This window comes from Corvus hawaiiensis, chromosome 28 (genome assembly GCF_020740725.1).
Source record: "Corvus hawaiiensis isolate bCorHaw1 chromosome 28, bCorHaw1.pri.cur, whole genome shotgun sequence".
Classification (NCBI taxonomy): Eukaryota; Metazoa; Chordata; class Aves; order Passeriformes; family Corvidae; genus Corvus; species Corvus hawaiiensis.
The window spans coordinates 4928596-4948521 of NC_063240.1; the positions used below are offsets into that span (position 1 = coordinate 4928596).

Sequence of the window (19926 nt, forward strand, 5' to 3'; positions counted from 1 at the left end):
GAACAGGATGAGGCGGGATGGGATGAGACGGGGTGGGACGGGATGGGGAGCCACACCCCGGCGGGAAGGCAGCTGGGGATGCTGCTGGGGTGGCAGCACCTGGATGCAGATCCTGGCTCCTCTGGGGCAGGGCCTGGTCCTGGGTGGAGGCTGCACTCCCTTCCTTCCTCCTGTACCCCCTGCTCCACCCACCCGTGCCCAGGACAAGTCAGGGGGACCAAAACACAGAGGGGGAGCAGTGGGATGGGGACTGAGGGTTTATTGAGGAAGGTAAACGTCGCCACTGTGAGAGGATGAACGAGGGGCTTCTGGTGCAGCTTAGGGGGGACAATGGGCAGAGGGGGGCTCCTGCCCTGATCTGGGTCAAGGAACCCGGAGCATCAGCTCCCAGCCCTGCCAGAGCTGGAGGACGTGGAAGTTCTAGCCCTCTTCTCCTCTCCCATGAGACGTCTCGGCCCCTCTTCCCACAGCCTGCCTGCCCCCCGGACTCCCTCCCAGCCACGCTAGGGCTTCAGCCACCCCTTCCGATGGCGGGACCCTCGCACAATGTGATGCACCCAGTCAATGTAGTTGGAGATCTTGGTGTAGATGTCAGGGAAGCGGCGGTCCCCACATCTCTCCCCAGAGAATGAGACGATGCCATAAACCTTTTTCTTGAAGACCAGGGGTCCCCCGGAGTCACCCTGCAAAATGAGGGGGTGGGAGGGAGAACTGAGGGTCTCCCAGTGGGGGCCAGCATGGGGCACAGGGCCAGGGGTGCACTCACGGCGCAGACGCCCTGCAGCGTGGTGTTGCGGCTGGCCCCGCACAGCATGTTGGCCGAGACTTTGCCCCTCCACAGCGTCCGGCAGAGGCTCCGCTTGACAATGGTGGTGTTGGTCTCCATCAGCTCGGTGGGCTGGTCTCCAAAGTTGGAGGTGTCCCCCCAGCCCATCACGTAGCAGACAGTGCCGGGCTTCAGGTCGATGTGTGGTGAGGGCAGGCGGATCCGCTTCACGAACTCGTTCAGCGTGGCCGACCTGTTCAGCTGGGTGGGCAGCGAGGGTGGGGGTAGCTTTGCTGCTGGGGCAGAGCCCCCCAGCTGCTCCTGCCTGGTTCTCCCTCGCATCCCAGCTCACTGCTCCTGCTGACACCCCCCAGCCCTGCTCTTCCCTCTTCAGAGGCTGGGTCCCTCCCTGTCAGCCCCTCTGCACTGGTCCCAGTCTGCTGCAGAGACTGGCTGCCCGAGAGCTGCCGATCCGGACAGAGTCGGTGTGTCCTCAGTGCCTCTATCACACCCCATGGCGCGGTCCTGCTTCTCCGGAGAAGCACTGACATCTAGTGTCGGCTCGGCCCCTCGTGGGGCACCCCACCTCCTCCCGGTGCCCTGGGGCCGTGGGGCACCCAACCTCCCTCTCGATGCTCCGGGGCCGTGGACGCCCCACCTCCCTCCCGGTGCCCTAGGGTTGTGGGACACCCCACCTCCCTCTCGCACCCCAGGGCTGTGGGATATCCCTCTGCCCGGCTGCTGGGTGCCCGGTGCAGACTCACCCGGAGCAGGCGGATGTCATTGTCCACGGCACGGAGGTTGTAGAGTGGGTGGGCGATGGACTCGGCCACGCTGAAGACCTGCTGGGATGCCTCGGGCTCCTGCAGCCGGTGGGCTCCCAACACCACACGCACCGAGGGGCTGCGCCTGCAGCCAGGGGGGTGCTGAGAGGGCGCTGCTGTGGCCATCGGGGAGGGCGGGATGGCTGGGGGACTCACGGGGGCACAGGTGGGAGGGGGCAGCTTAACCCCTTGGGATGGGGTTATTGGTGCTAAGGGGCCGCACCATGTCCAGGGGGGCACATGTCCCACGTGGGGACAATGCTCACCTGGGAATGAGGCAGTGGGCAGCTGTCATCACCCACTTGGGCCACACCAGGAAGCCCCCGCAGACGTGCTGCCCGTCCATCTGGATGGAGGCGATGAAGGGGCGGGAATGGGGCACTGCCGCCTTTCCCCCGATGATCTGGCTCCCCTGGGTGCCTGGGGGGTGCAGGTGATCGTTGGCCTCCCCTGTACCACGGGGGAGTCCAGGGTTCCTATCTCCCACCCTGGGAGCCTGCCCTAGCACCCCAGCTGTCCCATTACCTGCCGGGGCCAGAGCTGGGAGCAGGATGGAGCCTCCCAGGCTGAGTATGAAGAGTCCAGCTGTGACCATGGTGGCACAGAGCGGGCCACTGCCACCGCTGCTGGGGCTGCTCGGGGTGGGGGTGCTTAAATCCCTCCAGGGGCTGAGCCTTGGGATGTGGGCGGGTAGTTCCCTCCTGCTTCCTCCTCTCAGGATGTTGCTGCTTTGTGCAATTCGGGGGATGGGGGGCCCTGGCAGCTCCGTGCGGCTTCCCCCGGAGTGGGAGATGGGGAGCGGAGCAGCTTCTCGGCCCTGACTCCTCTTGTGCCTTGAGCTAAGTGGGATGAAACCCCTCTCCGCAGGGAGGTGGCAGCAGCGGGGCCCCAGGACATCTCCCAGACATGACAGTGTCCCCGGGACTGCCGTGGATAACGCAGGGACTGTGCTGTGCTCCCATCCAAGGCCTCTTTCAGCCTCTCCAGAGCCCCACTGGCTCTGGGATGGTGCTGTGGGCAGAGGGGCAGTTTCCTCCCTCTGTTCTGCACCAACCTGGAGCGCAAAAAGGGGTGCAGGGGGTGAGGAGCATGGGAGTGGGGGAACATGCTGACCCCCACGGCAGGGCCAGGCTTGCTCTGGAGCCAAGTGCAGAGCTCTTGCCCGGCAGCGGGCAGATTTCCCAACGGAGGGTGGCTTAGGGCTTCCTGTGGCAGTTTGCCCATTGTGGCCGTTGGGTTGGGAAATGGGGGAGCGGAAAGGGGGGAGCAAAGAGTCGGTGGTTCCTGGAGTGGGGCAGCGTGGAGCGGCTGCATTCACAGGAGGGGGTTACACACTGACAGGTTACACACAGAGCGGCTGTGAATGCAGCCCCTCCAACCCGCCCCGCACCGGGCACTGCACAGCCAGGACCCGCTTCGGGATCCCCAGCAGCAGCCACAGCTCCGGGGGTCCCCGAGGCCGGGCGATGGGTGGCGGCAGTGGCGGGCCGGGACCCGCCTGGGACCCCCAGGAGCAGACGAAACCCCGGCGCGCCCCGAGGCCGGAGATGGGCGGCGGCAGTGGCGGGGCGCGCCCGGCAGACGGAGCTGTGCGGGAGGGAGGCGGGAGCACCGGCGCGGTCCCGACATCCCTGCGCATCCCGCAGCCCCGCCGGGGATGCCGCCGCCCGCCGGGCCCTGAGCGCCGGGACGCCGGCGGCCGCCGGCTCCGCTCCGCCACCCCCCACTCCCGCCGGAGCCGCCGCCGGGACCATGGAGTGAGTACCGGAGCCGCGCCGGGACCCCGGCACCGGGCCGCGGTCCACTCGGGCCCCGCCGGCCGAGACCGCAGTACCGGGGAGGGGGGAGCGGGGGCCGGGGCTCGGGACCCCCGCGCCGGGGCTGCGGGAAGCTCGCTCCGCCGACTCACGGAGCTCGTACCGGGGGCTCGTACACCCCCGATGCCGGGGCTGGGCAATCCGAACCTGGGGTCTCATATCCCCCAGCTCCTGGGGACTCAGCACCCCAAAACCGGAGGCTCGCATCCCCCTGATTCTGGGGATTTAGGACCCCAATACTAGAGGTTTGTATCCCCCCTATGCTGAGGCTTGGGACCCCAAAACCGGGGGTGAGGTTCGCATCCCCCCAATGCCTGGGCTTGTGACCCCAAAACTGGGGGCTCATATCCCGCCAGATACTGAAGCTCAGGACCCCAATACCGGGGGCTCCCATCCCTTCGGTTCTGGGGCTCGGGACCCCGATTCCGGGGCCTCCTTCCCCCCAGTGCCGCTCAGCAGGTGCGGCCCCTCCCTGGTCCCTGCCCCGCCGTGGGGTGCTGGAGCGCCGGCTCGGGGGGCAGCAGCAGAGGCCCCGGTGAGGGTGCGAGGGGTGCAGAGGGTGCGGGGGGTGTCGGGGCTGGCAGCGGTGCAGGAAGCGGGGGGTGGGGAGGGCGTTTATTTTTGTGTTTTGAACCTGTTGTTGCTGCTGCGTGTGGTGGGGTGAGTGGGTGGCAAGAGCTGCGGACCCCTCCCTGCACTGCACCCCCAGCCCCTGCCCAGGGACCTGGCTGTGGCCAGGGGATCCTCATGAGCCGGGTCCCACCGGAGAAGTCTGGACAGATGGACACTCTCCGACCCCGGCCTCATCCTTTGTGTGTTGCGGTGGGGCCCTGCCCGGTCGCTGGGAGCTTGGAGCCGGGCGAGTGGGGGAAGGACGGAGCAGGCAGAGGCCACTAGGGGCTTGTGGTCAGAGACTGTCCTACCCGTGTGCTGGTTTTGCCCCTCAGGGACACCAGCAGCTGGTGCCAGGAGGGCATAGGGCTGGGTGGCTGCTCGAGGTACTCAAGCCAGTGCTGGCCCTGTCTCACCCAGGCCTCTCCTTCCCTCCCGTGGCTCTGATCCCCACCGTGGCGAACACCCCAGCACCGCCTGGGTTTGGCACTGGGGGTTCCTAGGGCACCCAGCCAGCTCGGGGTCAGCCACCCTCTGCTCCTCACCTTGCACTGATCCACTTACCACTGGCTACCGAGACAACGCGTGCTCAACAGGTTCCTCTCGCCACTGCCTGTCTCCCACCTGGGAGCCCCAAGAAGCCATGGGGCACTGGCAAGGGGTGGGGGTGTCCTGGGGCCAGGGTGGGCTCTGGCTGATTTGGGGCTGGAACTGAGCTGGGGGCACCAGTGGGGATGTGGGGATGTTTTGGAGATTGGGGTGCAGCAGCTGCGGGACTGAGGAGGCAGAGTGCTCCCTGTGCTGCTGGAGGGGCCGGAGAGCTGGCCAAGGCAGGGCCACGGCTTCGGGCAGCTCCACGGCTCCTCAGTCCCTGCAGGAAAGAGCCTCTTTGGGGAGGAAAACGTGCGTGATTTGCCAAAAGGCAGCAGCCAGGGGAAGGGCAGAGCCGAGGGGTGTGACGTGCCCTGGGGAGGGGGTGAGGAGCTGCCGGGCTGGACTCGGGCTCTCCTGAGGCATCCAGGGCTGGGGTGGAGGTGGGGGATGGTGCCAGACAGGATGGTGGCTCCTGCCCTTGTGCTCCACACGCTGCCCTTCACCCCGCTCTGAACCGACCCTCCCAGCACCTCATTTGCACCCGTGGAGTGGTGCAAAGGCTTTCCCCTGCCCGCTCCATACACTGGACCTGCCCATGTCTCTTTCTTTTGAGTGAAACTCCGCGAGTGACCCCGGGTGAGGGGCACAGCCACAAAGCAAAACAACACAACCCCCCCAGCCACTCAGCTCCAGAGCCTGGCCGTGGGGCTGGAGGATTAGGAGGGTCCCAGGACAGCTGGGGACATGGCGAGGTGCTGCCCTGCTGTTGGCCCAGCAGCCAACGGGTGTTGGGGCGGGCACTGCTGCCTTTGCCTTGGCTCCCGTTTTTCCTTGGCACCAGCTGTAGTTGGAGGAGGGTCCTGGCTGCCACAATCCACTGGTGCCCAGGGAGGTTTGGCAGAAACTTTCCAACTCTGGTAAAGGCTGGGCTGGTCCCACTGGAGCTGCTCGTGTGCCCTCTGCTCCCACTGCTGTCAAGTGTTCATGAGCAGCTGGAGATCCTGCATCTCACATCTGGCTGCTCTGGTGGTTTGTCTCAGTTGCTGCTCTCCCCTTGGCTTTGAGGGTCTCCTTGGAGAGAGGGCTCTCCTGGTCCTGCCTTCCCAACCCTGATCCGAAGCTGACATTTGCACCCAGGGGAAGGAGGGAGATTTCTACCTGAGAAATAACCCGTGCGTCCTTTGGGAAAGGACTCAAGACCCTGCTCTCTGCTGGCATCCAGGGAGAAGTGAAACCCAGGCCAGACCCCGCTGCCTCCTGGCCACGTGCAGGGAGCCAGAAGGGGTCAGGTCTGTCCTGTCTCTGTGTGCAGCCAGAGGAACGGCACTGTCACCCTTCCCAGCTGTCCTAGAGGAGGCCATAAATCTCCACCAGAGATGGCCCCACAACAGCACCCAGCCCTGCTTGGGGCTGGCAGATCATGGGGGTTCAGAGTTCAGCTGCAAGACGGGGCCTCTCAGCTGGACCTGCCTTGCTGGCAGGAACTGGAGCAGGTTTCCTGGGAAGCCGCCGGTGTCAGTGTTCCTGCTTCCTGGCCAGAAACAGCCCCTTTCCCTGGGGGGGTGGGGGTTCATGTGGCTGTCGCTGTGCCGGGAGCTGTGCTGGGAGCCGTGCCGGGGCTCCAGCAGTGGAGGTGCCAGAGGAAAGCTGAGGAGGTGCTGTGCCCTGGGACAGGGTTGAGTGGAGGCGCCAGGACTGGGGCTGGAGGCACAGCCCAGATTCCTGAGTCTCTTCACTCCATCCGGAGACAAGCAGCCCCCAGGTCCCAGACAGGAGCCACCGTCAGGGGCAAGGATGAGCCTGGAGGAGGGAGAGGAGCCGGGTGGATCCTGCTCCAGACAGGTGTTTCCTGGTGGAGCGTGGCTGGATGTGGGTTGGGCCCAGCCCCTGGGCTTGGTGCCGAGGACTGAGCTCCCTGTGGGTGTCAGGGCTCACAGGGGTGCCTGTGCCAGGATCCATGTTCCTGCTGGCTCCTTGGAACATCATGTGTGCCTGTGTTCATGGCATTGCTGTGGAAAACCACGCTGCCACGCAAGAACAGGAACCCAGCGATGGCTGGTGACAGGAGACAGGTGCCGCATCCTGGCCAGCGCTAGGACTGCCCATCCTGGCCAGCTGGTGCTGCCGGGTGTGGGGAGCGGCCAGCTCCACTCTCATTCATGAATCGTGGGGGGAGTTTCCTGGTGAAGCCTTGCTCCTCTAACTGGAAGGGAGCTGGAAACCCAAGTGTTTGGAGGGCACTTGAACCATTGTTTGAAAGATCTGTAATTTTCCAATCAAACTCCCTCCCCAAGCCTCCGTTCATCAAATATTCATGGGATCCATTTTCTCCTGGCATTCCCAGCCCACGTCTCAGCCCGAAGAATCAATCAGGCAGCTCCGCTTGCTCTAATGCATCTGCGTTTTCGGTAGCCTGGGGCTGCCATCTCCTCCCCCCGCCTCCCTCCGTCCCTGTCCCCTCCCCGGACAGCGGCGATGGCTCGGGCTGCGCAGGCAGTGGGAGCACGGGAAGGAGTGGGAAGGAGTGGGATGGGCGCTGGGGTGATGCAGCAGCCGCAGGGGGAGGCAGCCACACTGTGGGGCAGGGCAGGAGCAGCGCCCCGCCCCGTCCCAGGACCTGAGCAGGGTCCCGACCCTGTGCTGGGCACGCTGCTCGATTTCTGGCCGTCCTCGCCGTCGCCGCTGCCGCTGCCGCTGATGCATTTGCCTTCATGGTCGATGCATGGCGGCCCCCGGGCGGCTGCAGCAGCCCCCTCCCCTCCCTTCCCCTCCCCTCCCTTCCCTCCCGCGCCTGCCATCGGGGGCGTTCGATCCCGGCCCCGCTGTTCGTGGCTTTGTGACAGAGCTTTGCAGCCTCCCCACGGCCGCGTCTCTCCGGGCCCGGCCGAGGGGCCCGGCTCCTGGCATGGGAACGGTGCTGTAAATCAGTGCTGATCCCTCCACTGCCGCCTTTACCACAGACCCGGGGCCTGTGCAGGGGTGGTGCCCATGCAGGGCGCTCTCCTGCATTCCCCCAGCTTGGAGCTGAGCGGGTGGAGAGGGAGCGGAGGTCAGGAGGGCAGAGGAGCAGCTTGAAACGGCTCTTCGCACATTTGGATGAGCTAATGGGAAAAAACAGAGGAAGGCAAATAAACATTATTGTTTCATGTCAGGCGGGAGGAGACAAAAGGTCACGGGCTTCCCTTGTGATGGTGGGAAACGGCAGCATCAGCAGGGCTGGAAAGAGCTGGAGAGCCAAGGGAGAGCGTGGGCGCGTGCACGGGCGCGTGTGCGCTCACGTGTGTGTGTGGGTCCAGCCTCGGCGCTGGGGACTGCTGCTGGGAGCTCCCAGGGCATCATCCCCCATGTCCCTGCTCCTTCTCCCTGCTCCTTGTCTGGGCTGGTGGTTCCTGAGGAGCTCAGCAGCCCCAGGATCACCTTCCCGCCCTTCCTGGCACCCAGGATGATTTGGGAGCACCAGAACCCCCTAAGGAGGCCCCAGTGATGCCACGGCTTTGGCCCGCCAGTGCTGCCAGGGTGCCAGGCCTGAGGAGCGGCGTCCCAGCCCCGGGGGGCCCCTTGGTCCCTCTGCCACCACAAGTATCCCCCCACATCCCCTCGGCACTCGCCCGTTGCCATAGCGCCGTTGCCATGGCGCTGTTGCCAGGGAACCATTGCCAGGGAACCGCCTCCATCAGTCACCAGGGCCGGCGGCAGCGGGGCCCCATCACACCGACCCCCAGAGACAGGTCATGGCAGGCAGGCTGGGGCTGTTGGGGAGCGTGGGACCCTCTGCCTCTACCTCAGTGCCTGGTCCCAGCAGGCAGGGACTGGGGGTGCCGGGGTGATCCCCGCTCAGGCCCCCTCGATGGATCAGAGCCCCCAGGGCAGGGGCTGAGCAGGCTGGGAGACTGCAGCAAGGGGCATCCAGCCTGTTTTGCGTCTCTCCCTGGGCCAGGAAGATTCCTGGCGTCTGACCTGGGAATGTGGAGACTGTAGCAAATAATGGAAAATAAAGAGGATGGAGGAGGGAGGAAAAGCAGAACAGAATGTTTCAGGAATGCTGTAAAAGTTTGGATCCATGGAACAGGGCAAGATCTGAGAGAGAAACAGGGCCCAGTTCAACGCCCTGCGAGTGTGGGGTGCCAAGGGCTGGACTGAGGGGACCTGTGGCCCCACGCCAGGAGGGAGCCCACGATGAAAGGCAGCCCTGGATCTGTGGGGCTGGTGAGGGACACACAGGACACACGGGTGTGCGAGTGGTGCCGTGCGCCTGCGCCGGTGGAACAGTCACAGCGTCGCTGCAAACAGCACGAAAATAACCACCACAAAAGCGACACCTTCCCGGTTTGTTTTCCTGGCCTGGATTTTGCGCATCGCAGGGATCCCCAGGGTGTGGGGTGAGGGGAGGACGGCAGCTCTGAGCAGCTCCCAGTTAATTGCTGGCTTCGAGGAGGGAGCGGGCGGGGGCAGGGGCTCCTCTCACCCTGCAGAGCCCGTTTGAGTTGTGGCAGAGCCCGTTTGAGTTGTGGCAAAGCCCGTGTGAGGGCACACACATGTGGCTGGCATGTGAGATCAGAGCCCAGGGTGTCATGCGTGGGGCTCACCACTCCAAGCCCACCCTGTGTATAAAACCATCTTCGGCAAACTCCCTTCCTGGGAGCGCGTAGTCCACCTCTCTGTCCCCTGCTAGGAAGCAAGTGGAGATGATCCATCGCCTGACAATACCTCAGTGCCTCCCACCCTAATTACTGCCACAGCTTAAGCACTTCGTTAGCACCGTCTGGCGAGCAGCCAGCGGCTCCTGTGGCGCTGGAGCATCCTGGTCCCAGCCGGCCCCACCAGCCACCCCAGCCCCGCTGCGGCTCCCGGCACTGAACCTGCACCTGGTGCTCCGTGGCGCGGGGGCTCTTGCCAGGCCCCGGGGGCTGTGCTGTTGGTTGGACTGGCCCAGGTCACCACACCACGGGGACACAGGAAGGTGGGTACATGGGCAGGTGGCTGCGGGGATGGGGGACGACCCCTCCTTGCAGCACTCCAGGGCTGGGTGCACCTGGCAGAGCTGTGCGGGGCCAGAGAGGCGGCTGCCACCGGCAGCATCCCTGGCACGGCTGTGGCAGCCCGTGCTGCAGAGGCAGGTGCTGGGCCTGGAACACGGATGCCATCGGGAGCAGAGCCTGTTGTCATGTGTGTGTCTGAGTGTGTCTGTGCACATGTGCGTGCGTGTGCCTGTGTGTGCAGCCCGCAAAGGTCACTGTCCGGGAAAGGTGTCAGCAGCCAAGAACGGGCTTGGAATGGAAAGCGTGAGCCAGATTGGAACGCAGGGGCGGCCAGAAGCGTCCCGCTCCAGCCCCTCCGTGGTCACGGTTTCCATCTGCGCCACGGCAGGAGTGGGTCCGGATGAGATGAGTCCTCCAGGTGCTGGGCAAGGCGCCTGTCCCGGGGGACTTGGGAAGGACAGGGGCCAAGGGGTGCCTGGAGGAGCCATGCAGGTGAGGGGTACTTGGCTCAAGGGTAGCATGGAGGAAACGGCCGGTGGAAGGGAAGGGCTCAACCTTTGTCTGTGTGCCACAGAGTCTGGTTTGCTGGTTGCATGCTGTCCCAGTCACCTGCTGCTGGTGTCACCCCTCACTGCTACTCTCTGCTCTCTGCAGGGTCGTGGAGGCCAGCACCCTTCAGCAGGAGAGGCTGCAGGCCATCGCGGTGAGTCCCTGCTCAGGCCAGCGTCCCCACATCCCCAAGCCATCGCCTGCAGCACATGGGGCAGACACCAGCGGGGAGGAGGGTGCAGGTGCAGGCGAGCTGGTGCAGGTGCTCAGCCCCAGACCGGGGGTCCCCAGCAGCTGAATGAGGACTCAGAATGGCCTGTGCCAGTGTGTCCCTGTGGGGGCTCTTCCTGGGGTGTCAGAGCCGGCACGGCTTGGCTGCACGGTTGAAACAGGGACAGAGCAAGCAACAGGCAGCTGGGAGGTTTAATTAACGAAGCAGCGCCTTGACGAGCCCCAAGTGAGGGAAATGAGTGATGATTCTCCCCCCCCCCCCCCCCTTCCCCAGGAAGGGCTGAGGATGGTGCTATCCAGCCATGCCCGTCATGGGCACTAGTAATTACATTAATTAGCGAGCAGTCGGAGGCCACGCTGAGCAACCCCTCCCAGCACAGAGCAGGGCACAGGGTTGGTTGAAGCCACTGCTGTCCCATGGCAGCTCCCCTGCCCACCCCTGCCCCACGGCAGCCCCACTGCCCAGCCCAGCCCAGCCCAGCCGGCAACCGGCCGATCTCGGCCGCACAAAGGGCAAATTGTTCTGGACCAGAGGAGAAAGCGCCGGGTGACGCGTCCGGGCTGGGTCTGACTCTGCTGAAATGATCTGGAGCAGCCCCAGGACGGGTGGCGGAGGGGGGGCGGACGAGGTAGAGGCCGCGGGGACTCTTTCCCCCCGCGCTGGCAGCTCGCTCAGTGGGGCCGGCCGAGGGGAAGGTGACATTTTGAGATGGTGAACAGAGCCCAGGCTCTGCCCCAATTTCCCTACGCCCTCAGTGCCTCAGTTTGTCCCGGAGAGGGCAGGGACGTGATACTGTGGGGTGTTCCCAAGGCTGGTCTCGCAAATCCCTGTCCCCAAGGGCAGCCCCTTGGCCCCGCTCCTCCCTGCCCGGCCATGCCCGGTGCCCATCCCCTCCCCTCGCCGACCCCGGCTCCGCCGCTCCCGCCCCTCCAGGAGAAGCGGAAGCGTCAGACGGAGATCGAGAACAAAAGGCGGCAGCTCGAGGATGACAGGCGGCAGCTGCAGCATCTCAAGGTGAGGTTCCCCCGGGACCCCCAGGCTGCCTCTGCGCCGGGGAGCCCCCGGCTGGGGAGGGCAGGACCGTGACCCCCTTCTGCTCCTCAGTCCAAGGCTCTGCGGGAGAGATGGCTCCTGGAGGGGGCCCCAGCCTCTGCCTCCGAGGAGGAAGAGGCCATGAAGAAACAGATGCAGGAGGATGAAGTGAAGACCAAGGAGCTGGAGGAAACCATCCAGAGGTAATGGGGCAGGTGTGGAGCCAGATGTTGGGGTGCAGTTAGAGAGAACCTGCGTCCCTTCAGAGACCCCTGGGCAGGCGGGTGCTGAGATTCAGGTGGATCCCATGTGCTGGGCACAAGGCAGGGTACGCTGAGCTTGGAGCTGCTGAGAGAAGAGGTGCCCCCACGGTGCTACCAGGGCTCATCCTGGACCCTGAACCCTGGCTGGGTTCTTGCCAGCTTTTGTCCAGGGGCTGCAGCCAGACCCAGAGCCTGTCCAGCCCTGCGGCCCCTCTGAGCATGGACATCCCCAGCTGTGCTCTGCCTCTGCGTCAGGTATCAGTGGGAGCCACAGGGTGGGGGGCCTCGGGCTGGGATCCCCGGGGGGCTGCTTGGTGCCCAGCCCCCGTGATGGCAGGGTGCTGCCTCCCACAGCCTTCCGTCCCCATCGTGGTGGCTCAGCCCTTGAAAAGGGGCAGGGGGGGAGCCTGAGAGGGAGATGCCTCAGCCCCTGCCCAGCCCCCTTGTCCCTGGGCAGCCGCAGGCGGGGGCCCGGAGCCCCGGCTCGGAGGTGTCCCGGCAGCGCAGCAGGAATGCAATCAGTCACGGTGGTGCCGCTAATTACCGAGCATCGGTGCAGAGAAGGGTCAGGCACGAAGGGGCCTTTGTGTCCGGCTAATGGCGCGGTGCATTCCTCCGCCGGCGCCGTGTGAGGAGCCCGGGGGAGCTCTGCCGGGGGCAGCTGCTGCCGCGCCAATGCATGGGGACTCCCCGGACTTCTGCTGCATCCCAGTGGGGCTGTGCTGCCAGGCTGTGGCTGGAAACAGGAGGTTGCCCTCATGGAAAGCTCAACCAGGTTTTGGGTGACACGTGCGGGAGCAGAACGATGATGGAGCAGCCTCGCTCTGGCCACCAAGTGAGGGACCACAAGTGTGCAGGGGTCAGTCCCCCTGCCCAGTGCCCACGGCGGGGTCTCTGCCATCCACTTGGTGCTGAGCCCGTTGGGTTTTCTCCTGCAGAGAGACAGTGACAGCCATGCCAGAGCCTGTCTCTCCCTGCACCCCGTGAGCCCGGGGACAATTTGTGTTTCTCCTCTCCCCCGCACTGTGTCACTGGCCTGTGTTCACAGGTCTGCTGTGGCTGCCTGCACCACAGCTACCTGTCCCACGCTCCCCTCGGCCTCTCAGCCCTGACTCTCCCTGCAGGCTGGAGAAGGAGCTGGAGACGCTGGAGAACAGCAGCTCAGTGGCTTCGACCAAGGAGAACCTGGCAGAGGCAGCAGCCAAGGAGGAGAAGGCTGAGGCTGTCCCCAACGCGCAGAAGGTGGGCACGGCTGCTGCCCATGGGCAGGGCTGCCAGCAGTGGGCTCGGGGTCCCTGGCCCTGGTGGGGATGGGTGGGTGTGTGGGTGGTGGGTGTGCAGGCAGCGGGTCTGTGGCGGGTCCCAGCAACTCTATAACCTCTCCCTTCTGTTTTGCAGAGTCCCCTGGGCACAGTTAAGGGTAGGTGAATCCTGATTCCCTTCAGCCGTGGTTCAGCGCCAACCATCCCCTCCTGCTGCCCTAAGGCTGGGGCCAGATGGGTGGGGAGAGACAGACAAGAGCCCTGTCCCCAAGTCCCCTCCCGGGCAGTGGTGTCCTGCGGCGGGGGAGCCCATCCCAGGCACCAGCCATAGGGGTACACGCTGCTCTCCCTGGGGCCTGACCCATGGGCACACCAGGCGATCGTTTTGGCTCAGGGGGTCGTCTCTCCTCTCCATCTCCAGCTGACAAGAGGGTCTCCAGCAGCCCCATGAAGGCAGTGGAAGGCAGTGACATGATGAAGGCGGGTAGGTGCCCACTGCCCTGGGAGGAGCACTCCTTCCAGGCTGCTTCCCCCTCCCCTCCGCACCGCCCTCGGCTCGCTGCCACCGCAGCCGCTCCCTGCCGTGCCGCTCGATGCCTTTCCAAGCCCAGGGCAGAGAACATCCGTCATTGCAATCACAGGGTTTGGTTTTGCTTCCACCCCACGGTTGGTTCGTGGCTCAGGGCCTCTCCACCTCAGCCCCATTCCATGTCCCTGCTCCAGTTTCATCCTTCCTGCTCTGTTTGCAGCTTCTCTGTGCAGGGGTGAGGCAGCAGTGTTGGCTGCCAGCACGGCTGACCCTGTGCGAGGCCCTGGGGCTGCTGCCACAGGGAGCTACAGGGCACACAGGGCCAGGCTGCCTGAGCTGGGGGGGCTGCAGCCGCCTCTGCTGCTGGAGGGGTTTGCTCTGGTTTGGGGCAGTGGCTCAGACCAGACCACAGCACCAGCATGGAGCAGAGCCTGTTTTGGGATCCTTGGAGCTAAGCACCATGCACAGGGCTGAGGGGACCCCGCTGCTGGCAGGGACTGGCAGGAAGGAGAGATGTCAAGAATCACCCATCCCATATGGGGGCAGAGGGGCTGTCCCAGCGCCAGCACTCTCGGTGGGGGTTGCACCTCTGTGAGCACGAACCTGGCTCCCAGCCTGGGCCCCATGGCCAGCACTGCTCACTGGCTGGACAGATGGACATGGCTCAGCCCGAGAACCACAGCAGCCGTGGAGGTAAGGTGATGCCAGCAGCACCAGGATGGCAACGGTCCCGCGGGTCCCGGGAGGAGGGATGTGCCGGGGATGTCGCACCCGCCTCTGCCATTCACCGCTCCTCGCTGCCGCCTTGCTAACACCGCTGAGCCCTGCTGAGCACCGCTGAGCCCTGCTGAGCACCACTGAGTCCTGCTGAGCCCTGCTGAGCCCTGCTGAGCACCACAGCGCTACCGCCACGCGCCGTCCCGCCGCCAGCCGCAGAGCAAGGGCCGGGGAGGGCCGGGGCCGCTGTAACGCGCGCTGTCCTCTTTGTGTCCCAGCCATGTACTCGGTGGAGATCACAGTGGAGAAGGACAGAGTAACTGGGGAGACCAAGGTCCTGTCCAGCACCACCATGCTCCCCCAGAACCACTGTCTGCAGGGAGTCAAAGTGTACGAGGATGAGCTGAAAGGTACGGGCCAGCCCACACCGCTGGCCGCTGGCAGGAGTCAAGGGCAGGGGACAAGGGAGCGGCCACCTGAACATCCCAGCGGGCACCCAGCAGGGTGAGGAAGTGTGGGGGCTGCTCCTGACAGCTTTACCAGCTCTATGAGGGCAATCCCTCACCGACTGCAGTCCAGTGGATCGCAGGATCGTCGTGGCAGCATAGTGTGGATGGCCCAGGTGGGCCAGCCCTGGTTTGCACATCGTGACCCTGCACTGCTGGAGAGCAGAGAAGAGGATCTGTTGTGTCCAAGACTCAGGAACCTGTCCTGTGGGCAGGGAAGGTGCACTAGCACCGCTCTGGCCTGTCCCACAGGCTGGCAGCGGGGAGCGTGGCTGACGGGTGTGGTGGAAGTGCAGCAGCAGGGATTGGTCTCTGCAGCTCCTGCTTTTGGGAACATCTGGGAACCTGCTCCAAAGGGCCTGGTGAAACCCAAGGGACCATCGTGGTGGCAAGGACCAACCATGGAAGTGGGGCTTCTTACTGGGAACTGTGGTGGTTGAGTGGACCAACCACCTCTTCAAGGAAAACTCAGCACAGCGCTCCCGTTCAACCCCCTCCCTGTGGCCATGGCCGTGCTGGCCCTGCCAGGCTGGCCACTGTCCCTCACTCGCTGGCTGCCCACTGAGGCAGTTGCACTGACCATCACGTCATGCCCCAGGTCGAGTGGAAAATGCAACAAGCCCTTGGCCGCTCTGGCCGTGACGCACATCTCCCCCTCCGGTGCCACAAGCAGCCGGCACAGCGCGCCGGGGTGGGAGAGCCCCGGCTCCTCTGGGCACAGGGCCACCGGATGCAGTGGTCCTGGTGGATGTGGCAGGAGGTGGTGGGAACACGGTGGGGCAGCAACTGCCGAGCATCACTGAGGTCTCAGAAGGGGCAGGGGTGACCTGGTACACAGTGTCACGTCAGCTCTGGCCAAGCCGAGCGCCAGCAGACGCCGTCCCGCCATGGGCAGCTTGGCCGGCTGTCAGTGGCCTGGCAAATGGCCGCGGCTCCCGCAGGGCTCACTGAGCCTGAGGCTTCGGGAACAGCTCCTTGCATTGGGCTTTTATTTTGGTCTCTCTGGCTGCTGTCAGGCAGGAGCCAGGTGATGAGAGAGGTTCTGGCAGCAGGTCCACTGAGGGGAGGGTTGGGATGCTGTGGGGAGTCCCAGCCTCAATGGCAGGACCTTTGGAGAGGGGAAGGGGCTGCTCCCTGACCACACAAGAGCCGGGGCTGAGTGGGTCATGCCAGCAGGAGCTTTGCCAGGTCATCTTGTGCCCCCATCCTGAGCCCCCCTCACCCTCCCTTCTCTTGTCCCCGCAGTGGTGCATGCAGTGACCGCCGAGGACGGGGCCCTGCAGAACGGGGCCCACCCCCTCAGCTCCTCCGAGGTCGATGAGCTCCTGCACAAGGCGGACGAGGCCACCCTGAGCGAAGCTGCCGGGCGCCAGACCCCAGCCAAGGCTGGCATGGGGGGTGGCAGCGCCCCGGGCAGCCAGAAGCCAACGCCGCGGCGGGAGATCACGGGGCTGCAAGCGAAGGTGCCACCAGGCGAGGGGACGGAGCCCAGCCAGGAGCAGCCCGTCACCATGATCTTCATGGGCTACCAGAACGTGGAGGATGAGAACGAGACCAAGAAGGTGCTGGGGCTGGAGGGCACCATCAAGGCAGAGCTGGTGGTGATTGAGGACGCCGAGAGCAAGCCGGAGCCGGCACACAAGGACCACACACCGCCCAACGGCACCGCGCTGGAGCCAGCGGCTGCGCAGCCGCTGGGCGAGGAGGGTGCGGGCGGGCAGAAGCCGGGTGCCAACGCCACAGATGCCAAGGAGGCCGAGCAGGAGACAGACGTGAAGAAGCAGCGCTGCAAGTGCTGCACGGTGATGTGAGCCCCCGCCGAGCCCCCTCCACCCCGGCCCCTGCTCGCCAGGCCCGGCACACCGGGCTTCCCCCCCACCGGACACAGACCCTCTTTCTGCAGAACCGGGGAGATCCAACATGGTGCCAATGGGGCCGCAGTGGGCAGCGGCGAGTGACGGCCGTGGCAACGCTCGCTCCATCTGCTCGATGCCAGCCCCGCGCTGCCCCCCACCAGCGCTGCCTGTGGTAATTTATTAGTGACCCCCCCCCCGCCCCACAGTGCACCCACCCCACCACGGCCCGGCCTCATCCCCACCTGCTGCCAGCACCGAGGCCTTTCCCTGTGTCACCAACCTTGTCCCACTCGCCGTCGGAGGATGGAGCCGCCGGGCAGGGGGTCGGAGGACGACACTGTGTCCGTAGATGACTCCCCGGGAGCCGCCACCAGCGGGACCCACTCTTAGCCCAGCCCATGGTGGGCATCGGACCCAGCCCCGTGCCAACCCCTCCCTCTGTGCCTCCATCATCCGCTTCTCCAGCGGGGAAAGGCCTGGGTCTGTTCCCCCCTGGCTGCCTATGGACATCTCTGCTCCATCTCACGTCCTCATCCCTGTGGTCCCGGGCTCCTCACACAAGGACGGAGCGCGTCCAGGCAAGGGAAGGGCCTCGAGGGCAGCTCCCTGATACTCGGCTGTGGTAATGGCTGGGGCCACGCGGGGCTCCTGCAGGGTCAACCCAGTCTGTCCCCAGGCCTGCTCTGCTCCTCCCGGGCTCAGCTTCACATGTTGGAGCCCGTCACTCTGGTCCTGGCAGTGACAGCCGTTCCTCTGTCTCAGCTGCCGGCCGGTGCCGCTGGGCTCTGCCAGCCGAGGGGGCTGAACTGTGCTGTGGCCACTGCTCGTGTCCCCCTGGGGCAACAGCAGCGAGAGAAGGAAAGGGAATGCGGCGGGGCCCAGCCCTGTGGGACAGGAATGGGGTGGGGGTTCCCGTGTTTCCTGGTGGCAGCAGGAGTGTGGCCCAGCATCCCATCCCCTTCCTGCCTCTGCCGCTCAGCAGCAGCAGCTTCGCAGAGCCGCGTTCTGGAGTCCTGGGCTGCAGCATTGGGTCCCCCAGGGAAGTGGGGCAGCCCAGTTCACCCCAGTACTGGCACTGGGAGCTGCCAGGGGTCCGGTGTCCCACAGAGGGCAGCCTCCCTGCTGCCCCACCGCACACCCCAGCCCTTCAGTGGGGATTTCACCACCAGCACCAGCGTTTCCTCCTCACTGAGACCAACTGGGGCAGGCGGGGGGGGGGGGGGGGGGGGGGGGGGGCGGCGTTGTTTTTGGCACCCAGTGCCCACATCAGCTGCCCCTGAGCTGCAGCAGCCGGGCTGGCAGTGCCCAGACACTTGTCCAGGAGCCACCAGCCAGGGTAGAGATCCTTGTTTGAGTGTGAGAGGGTACCTGTTGCTGTGAGGCTGGGCAAGTCCCCAGGGATCCCCCAAAACATGAGTGGAGCAGCATCAATGCTGCCCAGCCCACCAGGACACGGCTGGTCGAGCAGCCAAGGATGGGGCTCAGCTCCCCCAAGGCCTTCCTTCCTCCACATTCCCCTTGTGTGAGCAGTGACACCCCCGCCATTCCCATGACATCCCAGTTGCCCCCCAGTTACCGCCCAGGCTGCAGTTTTCCCCCCCAGTAGAGTCATTGCAGGGCTGGGGGAGTGAGGGGGCTCGTGGTGCCACCCTTGTCCCAAACCCCAGCTGGGCAACCATAGCCTCTGGGAGAGGCAGAGCTGGGGAAGGGGGGCTTTGGGAGGGCACTGCCAGGGAAGGGGGGGCCTCTCCTGCCCCGTCCACTGCTGGGCATTGCTGGAGCCCCACTGCTGCAGAGCAGGGCACGGGCTGGGTGCCACAGGGCATCTGCCCCCATAGTCCTGGGGGGAATGTCACCTCTTGCCATCCCATGTCAGGGGCCAACACCACCCACCCCATCCCACCCTGGGCCCTGCAATCTCCCCAGCCCCAAGCTGGGGCTCCCTCCCACCCTTGGCACCCCCTGCCCCGCGGTTGACGTTGACCCCCAGCCCAATCCGGCCCCTGGGGCGGCGGGGAGCAGGACCAGGCCCCCGGGCCGGGGCTGGGGTGTGAGAGGAGCGGGCGGTGGGCCTGGCATCGTCCCTGCCCCGTCCCACAGCCCTCGTGTCCCCTGCCCGGCTCTGCTGAAGTGCACTTCCCGTGCCCCCGAGCTTTTCACTTGTGCCGAAGCCGTTTGAATTCCCTTCCCTTCCCCATCCCACCCCCCCTCACCCCGTTGTTTGTAAAACACCCAAACCGAGCAAATAAACTGTGTGAACAACCAGCCTGGAGCCACCGATGGGTGGGAGGAGGCTGGGCTGGGGATCCTGGGAGGATGGGGATGGAAGGTTTGGGATGGGGATGTTAGGGATGGGCTCTGCTGCCCCTTCATTGCATGGGCAGAGGATGTGGGGAGGAAGGGGTATGTGGGACCCAGGATGCTGGGAGGAAAGGGATGACGAGTGATGCTGCCCAGGTAAAGGGGACATGGCAGCCCAGTTTCCTGGATGCCCCCAGGTCCCATCACCACATGGCCGTGGGTCTCTGTCCATCCCCAGGCTGGTGCAGGTCCTGCTTCTGCCCAGGGCCAGGATTCCAGGGCTCTTTCCTGGGGCGGTGGGGCCTCAACCCTGCCCGGTGCCAGCCGGGGTGCTAGCACACGCCCTGCAGCGGGCGTGGAGTGCTCCTGGCTCCTTGGCATCACCTGTGGACTTTGGCTCAGCCCCACGGTAAAACAGGCTCCGCTCACCTGCCCGGAAACGCAGAACAGCCTGGCAGCCGCAGCGCACCAGTGTGCCCAGGCCGGCCAGCACCAGCCCTGAGCGGGAACAGGGGCACCGAGGGGCTGGGCAGGGGTAAGTGGGACCCCCAGCACCCTCAGCTGGGGTGAGCCGGGGTCTGCCTGACACCAGGGCTGTGCTCAGGCAGCAGGGGGGCCGGGAGGGGCTCCCAGTGGGGGGCAGAGAGGACAAGGACAGGGATGTCCTGCCCCAGCCACCGGCACAGCGCGGGGCTGAGCGTCCTGGCACAGCATCGCCCGCTCGGCTGTGACACCCTGTGCCAGGAGGGAGGGCAGTTCTGGGCACTGGCAATGTCGCCCACTCCACTGGGATCCAGCCAGATCCAGGCACTGAGGGCACCAAGGACACTGTGCCACGGTCCTGCCCTTGTCCTGGCAGGTGCCAGAGGTATCCAGACCAGGCTCAGGGTCGGATGTCCCCAGGGAAGGAGAGAGCTGCCCAGCTGCGAGGAGCTGGGACTGGCAGTGCCAGGGCTGCTGTGGCAGCGAGGGCACCCGCCTGTGCAAACACGGGGTTATCGGCGGTGTGACAGGAGAGCCCGGGCTGCTCCTGGCACGTTGCTCAGGGCTCCTCTGCCATGCCCCTACCCCGGGGCTAACAGCTACC

General features: G+C 65.5%; 2 protein-coding genes across 6 annotated transcripts; one reads left to right on the forward strand and one right to left on the reverse strand.

Moving 5' to 3' along the window:
• Positions 1-251: 251 nt before the first annotated feature.
• PRSS57 (serine protease 57) lies at positions 252-3229 on the reverse strand. The gene is made up of 6 exons (XM_048287552.1): positions 2981-3229; positions 2116-2644; positions 1857-2010; positions 1531-1675; positions 767-1027; positions 252-683 (listed from the first exon to the last, which is right to left on the reverse strand). The coding sequence occupies exons 1-6, from the start codon at positions 3227-3229 to the stop codon at positions 504-506; spliced, it is 1518 nt and encodes a 505-aa protein (XP_048143509.1). The 3' UTR covers positions 252-503.
• Positions 3179-18803, forward strand: PALM (paralemmin). 5 transcript variants are annotated; one of them, XM_048288242.1, is made up of 9 exons: positions 3179-3347; positions 10247-10295; positions 11307-11387; positions 11478-11608; positions 12793-12910; positions 13067-13088; positions 13325-13414; positions 14455-14586; positions 15928-18803. In XM_048288242.1, exons 1-9 carry the CDS (start codon positions 3343-3345, stop codon positions 16491-16493), a joined length of 1194 nt encoding a protein of 397 aa, XP_048144199.1. In that variant the 5' UTR covers positions 3179-3342; the 3' UTR covers positions 16494-18803. The 5 variants fall into 5 exon arrangements, with proteins under 5 accessions (XP_048144199.1, XP_048144200.1, XP_048144201.1 ...); XM_048288243.1 differs by having other exon boundaries at positions 13352-13414; XM_048288244.1 differs by lacking the exon at positions 14455-14586.
• The last annotated feature ends 1123 nt before the right edge of the window (positions 18804-19926 follow it).